The 12,648-nt window shown below is 43.9% G+C and overlaps 1 protein-coding gene across 1 annotated transcript in view; it reads left to right on the top strand.

Moving 5' to 3' along the window:
• The window catches only part of LOC126184483 (dynein axonemal heavy chain 5), a 976,026-nt gene that overhangs the window by 744,611 nt on the left and 218,767 nt on the right, over positions 1–12,648 (top strand). Inside the window, exon 53 of the mRNA XM_049926874.1 lies at positions 3,924–4,146. Within this exon, the coding sequence (XP_049782831.1) occupies positions 3,924–4,146 (223 nt within the window). The remainder of the gene's footprint in view (positions 1–3,923; positions 4,147–12,648) is intronic.

The raw sequence follows: 12,648 nt of genomic DNA on the forward strand, positions 1-12,648 counted from the left end.
CGTATTGTGAAAAGCCAGTTGCTCGGCCATCATTGACCAGACGATTTCAATTGGTGAGAGATCTGTAAAATATGCTCGCTAGGGCAGCAGTCGAACATTTTCTGTATCCAGAAAGGCCCGTACAGGACCTGCAACATGTGGTTTTGCATTATCCTGCTGAAATGTAGGGTTTCGCAGGGATCGAATGAAGGGTAGAGCCACGGGTCGTAACACATCTGAAACGTAACGTCCACTGTTCAAAGTGCCGTCAATGCCAACAAGAGGTGACCGAGACGTGTAACCAATGGCACCCGATACCATCACGCTGGGTGATACGCCAGTATGGCGATATCGAATACACGCTTCCAATGTGCGTTCACCGCGATGTCGCCAAACACGGATGCGACCATCATGATACTGTGAACAGAACCTGGACTCGTCCGAAAAAATTACATTTTGCCATTCGTGCACCGAGGTTCGTCGTCGAGTACACCATCGCAGGCGCTCTTGTCTGTGATGCAGCGTCAAGGGCAACCGCAGCCATGGTCTCCGAGCTGATAGTCCATGCTGCTGCAAACGTTGTCGAACTGTTCGTGCAGCTGTTTGTTGTCTTGCAAATATCCCCATCTGTTGACTCAGGGATCGAGACGTGGCTGCACGATCCGTTACAGCCATGAGGATAAGATGTCTGTCATCTCGACTGCTAGTGATACGAGGCCTTTGGGATCCGGCACGGCGTTCCGTGTTACCCTCCTGAACCCACCGATTCCATATTCTGCTAACAGTCACTGGATCTTGACCAACGCGAGCAGCAATGTCGCGATACGATGAACCGCAATCGCGATAGGCTACAATCCGACCTTTATCAATGTCGGAAACGTGATGGTACGCATTTCTCCTCCTTACACGAGGCATCATAACGACGTTTCACCAGGCAACGCCGGTCAACTGCTGTTTGTGTATGAGAAATCGGTTGGAAACTTTCATCATGTCAGCACATTGTAGGTGTCGCCACCGGCGCCAACCTTGTGTGAATGCTCTGAAAAGCTAATCATTTGCATATCACAGCATGTCTTCCTGTCGGTTAAATTTCGCGTGTGTAGCACGTCATCTTCGTGGTGTAGCAATTTTAATGGCCAGTAGTGTACTTACTATCTGTAAAGTGGCACTGTGGGGTTAGAAACCATCTACATCCCATAGGGGCGGGAATGAGAAGGGGATGACTTAAGCATAACTTAGGGGCACCATATTTGTTACGTACGTAACATTTTTTTTTTATATAAAAACACTGTTGGAGTAAGATCCCCTACTACCTCTAGCGGCAGGGTGGATGAGAAAGAGTAACATAAAAATGTTAGAAATTAACCTATTGGTCTTTTCTTCCGGTATTTAGTTGACCTGGAATACTTTTAAAAGTATGAAGTGCAGTTTGTCTCTTATTTGGGCTGTTCATTGTGTTAAACAGGCCGCGAGAATGAGCACTGCAGAGGAACAATAATGTTGTCAGTGTGTTTCGGGATCTAAGATTAGGCCATTCGGCTGATTACCACAGAGCAATTTAACATCCTCCCAGGAGTCGTGTGGTGTAAAACAGCAGAGAATCACAAATGCATATACATGCAATATATGTCACATAAGCATATGTTCAACATCTACTCGTAAACCGCTTGATCGATTCCAACCAAACGTTGTACACATATTACTTACTATCTGGGAAGAAATACTAGCATTTGGGTTAAGAGGGTGGATTATAACGTGGTGATGAACAGAGGAGGAGGCAGGAGGAGGTGATCAGAGAGAGGGGAGGAGGAGATCGACAGATAGAAGGGTGAGGTGGAGATGAACAGAGAGTGAGAGTACAAGGACGAGGAGATGGACAGAGAGAGGTGGGGAGGAGATGTAAGAGATATGGGGAAGGAGAAGGTGGATGAGAGAGGGGCAGGAGGAGATGGACAGAGAGATGGAGGGGAAAAGGAAATGGACAGAAACAGGGGGGGGGGCTGACAGAGAGAGGGAGGGATAGGAACAGATGGGCAGACAGAGGAGGGAGAAGGAAATGGCACAGAGAGGAGCGAGGAGGAGATGATCTGACAGAAGACTGGGATAAAAAAGTACCCGGGAAACGCCGGATTTCTCAGCTAGTTACTGGTAAAAGTGAGCCATCTGATGAGGATCCCGGTGTTCCTCAGAACACGGCTCTGACAGAAGCGCGATTAAATGATGTACAGATGATGAGACTGTGGCACATTGTACACTCTGGCCGATATTTATCATGACACTTACATACCGAGACAAAGACGAGGTCTACGGTTTTCTATTTTGCCTTATCTCAGTTCTTTGAATTTGTACGTATAAGGAAAAATTGTAGATGTTATTCACAGATGTGTCTATGACGCCTTTCACGATGGGAACACCGTTTAAAATATTTTTTATGTTCAAGGGTGTCACTTGTATAATTAAACTAAGTTTTTGAATATCACTTCACTCTTCTTCGCAAGGAGTAAAACTTGTTACTAACACTTCTGTGTATGCCATCTTAATTAAACATAAGGCATTCTGTCATTGACAGTACACTTGAGTACATCGTTGCGGAGAGGGCAAAAATGTCATCTACAAAACAAAGACATCTCAAAAAATTATCAAATTGTAATTTCGGTCTGTGTGCATACAAAAGACTCCTTCATGCATTTGAATAGGCGATCATGGGCATAGTAAGGACCTGGCGCTCTCTTGTCACGCGTTTGCTGCCTGCTATGTACGTAACAAGTTACTTTGGTTGAAAATATGTGCAAATACTACTGTTTACTGTTAAGTTGTAGTAGGATTTATGCCAACTAATACGTGCCCACAGCCAACGAAGTCGCAGAATGTAGTACATCGGATACTTCAAAACAATTATATCACGAAACTTTTACACTTACAATAGATCATTGTCAATAAATCGTTCAGTGAGTCATATATGAAATTCTGGTACATTAATAACCGATGTAACTCTCAAAATTTTGAATGCAAACATGCAAGCGTGTGTTGTACGGGTTCGGGATGTCAGTTTGTGTGATGGAGTTCCATGTCTGTTGCACTTGGTCGGTCAGTACAGGACGGTTAACGATAGTTGTGGATGGCGCTGTAGCTGTCGTGCACATTGTGATTTTTTATTCCAGTCACTAAAGGCAGAGCTTCAGGACATTCGATCTGAGAAGTCTGGAGAAATGCTTCAGAAAAGTGAGGCAATTCCCAAGAACCCGACAAAGAATGGCCTGCTAGGGACGCTACAAAAAGTGCCTTCAAGTAGGAAGAGAGTACTTTGAAAACAATCATGTAAATATTGAAATGGAGTAATAAAAATTTGTTAAAAAATTAGTCTCAGTGTTTGTGGATCAGCCCTCACAATTAAAATTGTGGAAGTTAAACCAGTGAGGTATATTTGTTCATAAAATATGGGGGAAGTCATACCCATAAGTGGTTCGATTAAAAATCTGTTTGTAGCTTTCCGAAGTTCAGTGTTTTCCTACAAAAGTTTCTAGAGACGAACAACCAATGTATTCAGTAATTCTTGCGTATATGCCTACATCTACCTCCTACTCTCGGTTTATCCAAAGTACTGACTAAAATATTTTACCTTCCACTTAACTGCTTTTAAAATCATTTTTTTCATAGTCTGCATTAGCCTAACGGTTTTCCTGTATATTTCAATAGTTAGCATACAACAGGCAAAGATTTAAGCTTGAGACCTGTGAAACTGATCAGAATACTTTTTCTCATAAATCGAATTAAAGGAAGAAGTAGATTTTTCAGATATGATTACGGTCGCATAATAAATATAATGTTTCATGAGACGGTACATTTGTATTTTATACTAATTTCCTCGCTTACTTAAGGAATTTGTACTTCAACGCTTTTATTTATCATAATCTGTTTAAATACTTGGACATTTTCTGATACAGATTTCGCCGTGCAACACATGTCACTCCGAAGTCGTATCTCAACTTCATTGGAGGATATAAGAACATTTATAAACAGAAGCAATGGGAGCTAGGTGAAGGTGCGAGAAGAATGGATACGGGTCTAGCCAAGCTGGACGAGGCATCTCAGTCTGTGGAGATTTTGAAGTGCGATTTGGCTGTCATGGAACAAGAGCTCGCACAGGCCTCGCAGAAAGCGGAGAGGGTGAGTAACACGGTTAATCTATATTAAAAGCAGTCTCGAAACTTATTTGAACAACAAATTACCGAATTTCTTTGAAGTCACTTGTAATCACCACACACTTATTTCGACACCTGTACCAAGATAGCTACCTCTGATCTTTCACCTCTTTCTTCCCTCTCTCTCAACATCGTCACATGTACAAGAATTGCTAGATTTGATTATTTTTGATAGTTTTCATAGAAAGAAACTTCTGATGAACACGTCAAAAAAGTTTTGTATCACCTCGGTTTCGAGAGTTCCGGAACCTGTACAGAAAATTGGAATAGAGATCAACATAAACATCATTTCCGCCCTTTTGACAGCTCATGAAAACCACTCATTGCATGTTGTACCACCATACAGCGAGACCTTCAGAGCTGGTGGTCCAGATTGCTGTACACACCAGTACCTCTGATACCGAGTAGCACGTCCTCTTGCTTTGATGCATGCCTGTATTCGTCGTGGCATGCTATCTACAGGTTCATCAAGGCACTGTTGGTCCAGATTGTCCCACTGCTCAACGGCGATTCGGGGTAGATTCCTCAGAGTGGTTGGTGGGTCACGTCGTCTATAAACAGCCCCTTTAAATCTATCCCAAGCATGTTCGATAAGGTTCATGACTGGAGAACATGCTGGCCACTCTAGTCGAGCGATGACGTTATCCTGAAGGAAATCATTCAGAAGATGTGCACAATGTGGGCGCAAATTGTCGTCCATGAAGACGACTGCCTCGCCAATATGCTGCCGATAAGGTTGCACTATCGGGCGAAAGTTCGCACTCACATATCGTACAGCCGTTACGGCGCCTTCTATGACCACCAGCGGCGTGCGTTGGCCCTACATAATGCCACCCGAAACAGCAGGGAACCTCCACCTTGCCGGCCGGAGTGGCCGAGCGGTTCTAGGCGCTACAGTCTGGAACCGCGTGACGCTACGGTCGCATGTTCGAATCCTGCCTCGGGCATGGATGTGTGTGATGTCCTTAGGTTAGTTAGGTTTAAGTAGTTCTAAGTTCTAGGGGACTGATGACCTTAGAAGTTAAGTCTCATAGTGCTCAGAACCATTTTTGAACCTCCACCTTCCTTTATTCGCTGGACAGTGCGACTAAGGCGTTCAGCCTGACCAGGTTGCCTCCAAACACATCTCCGACGGTTGTCTGGTTGAAGGCATACGTGACATTCATCGGTGAAGATAACGTGATGCCCATCCTGAGTGGTGCATTCGGCATGTTGTTGGGCCCATCTGTACCGCGCTGCATGGTGTCGTTGTTGCAAAGATGGACCTAGTCATGAACGTCGGAAGTGAAGTTGCGCATAATGCAGCCTATTGTGCACAGTTTGAGTCGTAACACGATGTCCTGTGGCTGCACGAAAAGCATTATTCAACATAGTGGCGCTGCTGTCAGGGTTCCTCCGAGCCATAATCCGTAGGCAGCGGTCATCCACTGCAGTAGTAGTACTTGGGCGGCCTGAGCGAGGCATCTCATCGACAGTTCCTGTGTCTCCTCCATGTCCGAACAACATTGCTTTGATTCACTCCGAGACGTCTGAACACTTCCCCTGTTGAGAGCCCTTCCTGGCACAAATTCACAATGCAGACGCGATCGAACTGCGATATTGACCGTCTAGGCATGGTTGAACTACAAACAACACGAGCCGTGACCGCATTCCTGGTGGACTGACTGGAACTAATCGGCTGTTCGGACCCCCTCCGTCTAATAGGCGCTGCTTATGTATCGTTGTTTACGTCTCTGAACAAATGGCTCTGAGCACTATGGGACTCAACATCGTAGGTCATAAGTCCCCTAGAACTTAGAACTACTTAAACCTAACTAACCTAAGGACATCACACACACCCATGCCCGAGGCAGGATTCGAACCTGCGACCGTAGCAGTCCCGCGGTTCCGGACTGCAGCGCCAGAACCGCTAGACCACCGCGGCCGGCGTCTCTGAACAGTCAAAGAAACTGTGTCTGTGATACAATATACACAGTGGACGTCTCTCTTTAGGATTTCTGAGAACCGGGGTGATGCAAAACTTTTTTGATGTATGTACATTACGTCGGTGGTTAACTCTTATAAGTTAAAGCGAAATTCCTAAGCTAACATACTTGATATAAAATAATGTGACAGGTGAGTGTTTGCTTCGATCTCTGTCTGTATCTGTCAATAATTGTTGAAGAAGAGGTGTGTGTGTGTGTGTGTGTGTGTGTGTGTGTGCGTGTGTGTGTGTGTGTTTGTGCGTGTGTGCGCGCTCGCGCACGTGCGTGCGTGTGTGTCTGTGCGCATGTGTGTCTTATAACGTGCATAAGTATCCAGCAAGCAGAAATAACAGCTATTATAATTACTTATCTTATCTGGCGGAACTCGGCTGAAATGTAAAATAAAGAATCGTAAATGGCTGTGGAAAGTAATGTTTGAAACAAACCAAGAAGCTGCAGGCTCTTTCCATTGCCGTAATTAAACAGAGCATATATTGTCTCCAGTAACCGCTCTTCTGCATAAGAACACGAAACTAGTAGGGCAGGGCCAGTTTGAGCCCAAGAAACGCTGACACAAGCATCAGCACTTCTTTACTACAGCTGAGAAAAATCGCCGTGTCATATTTCGCTGACACCAGCATCAGAACTTCCATATCTCCAATTCCATTATAAGAATCGTGAGGTCCTGCTATGTGCCAAGGTCAAGGAGGGGTGGGTAGGGCAGGGGAGTGGACGGCCCTTCTGACCCCTGCACTTCAGTAAATTTAGTATGAAGCACTACCCACCGAAGCACTGCCCCATCCTGCTCTGCAGTCAATGTCACGGAAGCTCAGTTCCCCACCCCTTGAGCATTTATTTGGAACAATGTGATTACATGCATGTCATCATTTGCAGTCCAGAATGAAGCACTGCCAGCACCATCAGCAGTGAGCAGCACAAAGTGCCAGTGCTAAGGTGCAGTGTTCATGGTATGAATGAGACTGCCTATGCAGTATGACGGAATACATAGATAGGAAGATGACGTACGAGTATGAAGAATCTTGCACCCCTATTGACATTCACATGTTTGGTAGTATAAATGTCTTTAGTAGACATGTATGGTGAGGCAATGCTAGAATTAATCTCATGAGACACGAATATATATCAAACTCCAACTGTTGTGAAACTTGTAATATCTCTACGTAATGTAGTGTTATTGTAATATTCCGGCTGTGAGTACCAGCGATGATGCGCTACTGTAATTGAGACGACAATGTTGTTTACTGTGAAAAAAGAGCATCTATACCTTTTGTAATTTTGGAGATAAGGAATGGCTATTGGACATTGTTTTCTGGGGGCCAGATAAGTAGTCTACATATATACGTAATCTGAAGTGCTGAGGATATACAACTTATAATCGCAATTATCAAGAATAAAAAATTTTATTTTTATGAAAAAGAAGATGAATATCGTCTACGAACTTTTATTCGATGTTGGATATCCGGACCTTCATAAAGCGATTAGTGTGTTTAGCAATCCAGTGCATAGTGATTTCTTCGCAAATTAACAATACTACTGTTGTAGAATTTTAGAACATGTTTTTTGCTCGAGTATCATGTCGTTTTTGGAAACTCAGAATCTGCTATGTAGGAATCAACATGGATTCCGGAAACAGCGATCGTGTGAGACCCAACTCGCTTTATTTGTTCATGAGACCCAGAAAATTTTAGATACAGGCTCCCAGGTAGATGCTATTTTTCTTGACTTCCGGAAGGCGTTCGATACAGTTCCGCACTGTCGCCTGATAAACAAAGTAAGAGCCTACGGAATATCAGACCAGCTGTGTGGCTGGATTGAAGAGTTTTTAGCAAACAGAACACAGCATGTTGTTATCAACGGAGAGACGTCTACAGACGTTAAAGTAACCTCTGGCGTGCCACAGTGGAGTGTTATGGGACCATTGCTTTTCACAATATACAGTATATAAATGACCTAGTAGATAGTGTCGGAAGTTCCATGCGGCTTTTCGCGGATGATGCTGTAGTATACAGAGAAGTTGCAGCATTAGAAAATTGTAGCGAAATGCAAAGATCTGCAGCGGATAGGCACTTGGTGCAGGGAGTGGCAACTGACCCTTAACATAGACAAATGTAATGTATTGCGAATACATAGAAAGAAGGACCCTTTATTGTATGATTATATGATAGCGGAACAAGCACTAGTAGCAGTTACTTCTGTAAAATATCTGGGAGTATGCGTGCGGAACGATTTGAAGTGGAATGATCATATAAAATTAATTGTTGGTAAGGCGGGTACCAGGTTGAGATTCATTGGGAGAGTCCTTAGAAAATGTAGCCCATCAACAAAGGAGGTGGCTTACAAAACACTCGTTCGACCTATACTTGAGTATTGCTCATCAGTGTGGGATCCGTACCAGATCGGGTTGACGGAGGAGATAGAGAAGATCAAAAGGAGAGCGGCGCGTTTCGTCACAGGGTTATTTGGTAACCGTGATGGCGTTACGGAGATGTTTAACAAACTCAAGTGGCAGACTCTGCAAGAGAGGCGCTCTGCATCGCGGTGTAGCTTGCTCGCCAGGTTTCGAGAGGGTGCGTTTCTGGATGAGGTATCGAATATATTGCTTCCCCCTACTTATACCTCCCGAGGAGATCACGAATGTAAAATTAGAGAGATTAGAGCGCGCACGGAGGCTTTCAGACAGTCGTTCTTCCCGCGAATCATACGCGACTGGAACAGGAAAGGGAGGTAATGACAGTGGCACGTAAAGTGCCGTCCGCCACACACCGTTGGGTGGCTTGCGGAGTATAAATGTAGATGTAGATGTAGATCTGCTACTATCACGGTCCGAACGACGCGAAATATTTCTCCGTTAGCTTGTGTGTTAAAGATGTTCCCTAAGCGACCAGTGTTTTGTAAGATGATGTCAATCTGCCATTGTTGTTCAACCTTCTCATTCTGAAAGTGTTTCCAGTGAATCTTACAGTGACTGTGAGTACTTCAGCTGCCACGAGAGTCGGAGTTTTCATCGCTAGTTGTAGCAAAATTTGGAAATTTGTGTGGCCGGCCGCGGTGGTCTAGCGGTTCTGGCGCTGCAGTCCGGAACCGCGGGACTGCTACGGTCGCAGGTTCGAATCCTGCCTCGGGCATGGGTGTGTGTGATGTCCTTAGGTTAGTTAGGTTTCAGTAGTTCTAAGTTCTAGGGGACTTATGACCTAAGATGTTGAGTCCCATAGTGCTCAGAGCCATTTGAACCATTTTTTGGAAATTTGTGGTAAGGTCTTATGGGACCAAACTGCTGAGGTCATCGCTGCCTAAGCCTACACAATACTTAATCTAACTTAAACTAACTTACGCTATGAACAACACATACACCCATGCCCGAGGGAGGAATAGAACCTCCAACAGGTGAAGCCGCACGGACCGTGACAAGGCGCCTGAACTGCCTCGCCAATATGCTGCCGATATGGTTGCACTGTCGGTCGGACGATGGCATTCACATATCGTACAGCCGTTATGGCACCTTCCATAACCACCAGCGGCGTACGTCGGCCCCGCATAATGCCACCCGAAACAGCAGGGAACCTCTACCTTGCTGCACTCGCTGGACGGTGTGTCCCGTTGAACTACAGACAACATGAGCCGTGTACCTCCTTCCTGGTGGAATGACTGGAACTGATCGGCTGTCGGACCCACTCTGTCTAATAAGGGCTGCTCAGGCATGGTTGTTTACATCTTTGGGCGGGTTTAGTGACATCTTTGATCAGTCAAAGGAACTGTTTCTGTGATACAATATCCCAAGTCAACGTCTATCTGCAGAAGTTCTGGGAAGTGGTGTGATACAAAACTTTTTTTGATGTGTGTATTAGACAGGTCAAAATTTTAAAATCTATGCATGTAGGGAAAAAATAGAGTTTAAACGTAGTACTTGCCTTATCTGTGTCAAATTCAAAGGTCAGGTTAATTAATTTTTCTTCACGGTGTAGCACTTCACTATAAACTGAAATACTTGCGTTGTGCATTATCAATTGTCACTGATAGATTGTACCGTTGGCGTCAGTATGTGAGAGGAGTGTGCTACGAATTTGTTGAGTACTTACGGAATAACAGTGTAAATATTTATCAAATCTAGCAATGCATCAATGCCTGTATTCCTCCTGTACCAAACTTTGTAAGTGTTGGACCTGTAACTATAAAATTAGTGGAGGATGAATTTACTGAAGGAATGCCTATGTACATAATTGCACCTATAGGCTTGACTACTATTAAGGCTGGATTCAAAACATATAAAAACAATTATTTGGATCCTTCTATAAGGCTGAATGATTGTGTGTAAGGTAGCAAAAATCGTATATAAAGTTGTTTTTATTTACTTCCACATTACAATAACTCAAATGGTGAAAGGATCGAATAATAATAATAATAATAACACGAATATAGCACATTAACTCATGGTTTATCATCAGAAACACTACCTTTTCCTTAAAAAAAAAAAGACAGAGAGATTGCATGAAAGCAGAATGATTTTATATACATAACACCTAACGATCAAGTTGCTTTCCATTAGAACATTCTAAACAGGGTACTAGCAGTAATTGGCAGCTTGGGTGACTGACTAGTGGGATAAGGATATCATGTAGAACAAAGCGGGAATTATATCAAATTGTTAGAAGTAATTACAATCAAGTTACAGTAGCCCATTACAAACAGTATTGTAAGATGTGATTCTTGAAGTTTTCCCGGCGGATATAATGTTCCATCATCTTTCGGGCGTGCACTCGAGACAGCGAGAATTCTTCTTGCGATATTTCGGCTGGAAACCTCCCAGCCATCTTCAAGGCGAGTCGGAGACTGAGTTCATAGCGTTTGCGCGTGCGTATTTATACGGAGAATCACGTGATACAAAGCTGCTGAGGATTGAAAGCGCATGCGTCAAATATATCAAAGTCGCCACTACTGCGCTAGTCATAGATAAGATGTATATAGCAAAGATAAACATATAAGCGCAGAGTGCAAACAAAATAGTGCTGCTGCGAATCCACCGTGCTTGTAAATAAATAATTAATCTTTAGAAGTGGTAACATCTGTCGGAAGTGAAGATGCAGAAATTCTTTCCGAACGAAGGTGTTTCCAAGCATTGTCAAGATGAAATCCTTCGTCACGGTTTAACAGGTTGTCGACTGGTTGTATTTCTACAGCTTCATTAACAACTGAGTCCCAAAAAGATGAAGCAGTAGTTAAAATCTTAACATCTTTATAATCCATGGCATGGCCAGTAGAAATGCAATGTTCGGCAACTGCTGATTTGTTGGACTGAAGAAGACGTGTGTACCGCTGGTGTTCGACGCATCGTTCCTGTACAGTGCGCGTGGTTTGCCCTATGTAACGTTTGCCACACTCACAAGGGATGTCATAAACTCCCGCCTTTCGCAAGGGCAGATCATCCTTAACGGATCCCAACAACGCTGCAGTCTTAGCTGGTGGGCGGAATATCACATCCACTTTATGTTTCTTCAAGATTCTAGCGATTTTGGAAGAAACATTACCCACGTATGGGAAAAAGGCTGTAGATTTCACTTCCCTTTCCACTTCCTCATGCTTTTCCTGTGATTTTTCTGCAGTTTTTATTTACAGGGCTTCCTTAATCTGCTGTTCCGAATAGCCATTTCTCCTAAAAACTGCCTCCAGGTGTACAAGCTCGTCCTGCAGGCTGTCAGCATCAGACACTACATGAGCCCTGTGGGCCAAAGTTTTCAGAACACTCATAATTTGCGACGGATGGTGGCAGCTAGACGTCTGAAAATACAGGTCTGTGTGTGTGTGGGCTTACGGTATACGCAATGACCTAGGGATCCATCTTCTTTCCGGTGGACCAGCACATCCGGAAACGGTAAACAGCCATTCTTCTCTCGCTCCATAGTGAACTTGATGTTTCCGTTAATGGAATTGAGATGATCCAAAAACTCTATCAGTTTATCCTCTCCGTGGGGTCACACTATGAAAGTGTCATCCACGTATCTCCAGAAGACCGTCGGTTTTAATACTGCTGAGTTGAGGGCTTTCTCTTCAAAATCCTCCATAAACAAATTAGCCACCAGGGGAGAGAGAGGGCTCCCCATAGCGACACCGTCAATTTGTTCGTAATATTGTTCATCAAATAAAAAATAAGTGGAGGTTAATGCATGCTTAAACAAAGCTGTTATATCATTCTCAAACTTGCTGCTAATGAGATACAGGGAGTCAGCCAGAGGTACTTTGGTGAACAACGAGACAACGTCAAAACTAACTACGTAATAAATCTGTGCTATTGAGCTTCAGACCTTTCAGCCTACTGATAAAATCCGACGAGTTGCGGATATGATTTCACATTTCCCCACAAACGGTCTCAACAGAGAGGCTAAATATTTTGCCAATGAGTACGTTGGTGCACCTATATTGCTAACTATTGGTCGAAAAGTGAGCACTTTTAAAATCTGCTCCAAACATGGATTAAGATTTTCAGTTTC

This window comes from Schistocerca cancellata, chromosome 4 (assembly GCF_023864275.1).
Source record: "Schistocerca cancellata isolate TAMUIC-IGC-003103 chromosome 4, iqSchCanc2.1, whole genome shotgun sequence".
In the NCBI taxonomy this organism is placed as follows: Eukaryota; Metazoa; Arthropoda; class Insecta; order Orthoptera; family Acrididae; genus Schistocerca; species Schistocerca cancellata.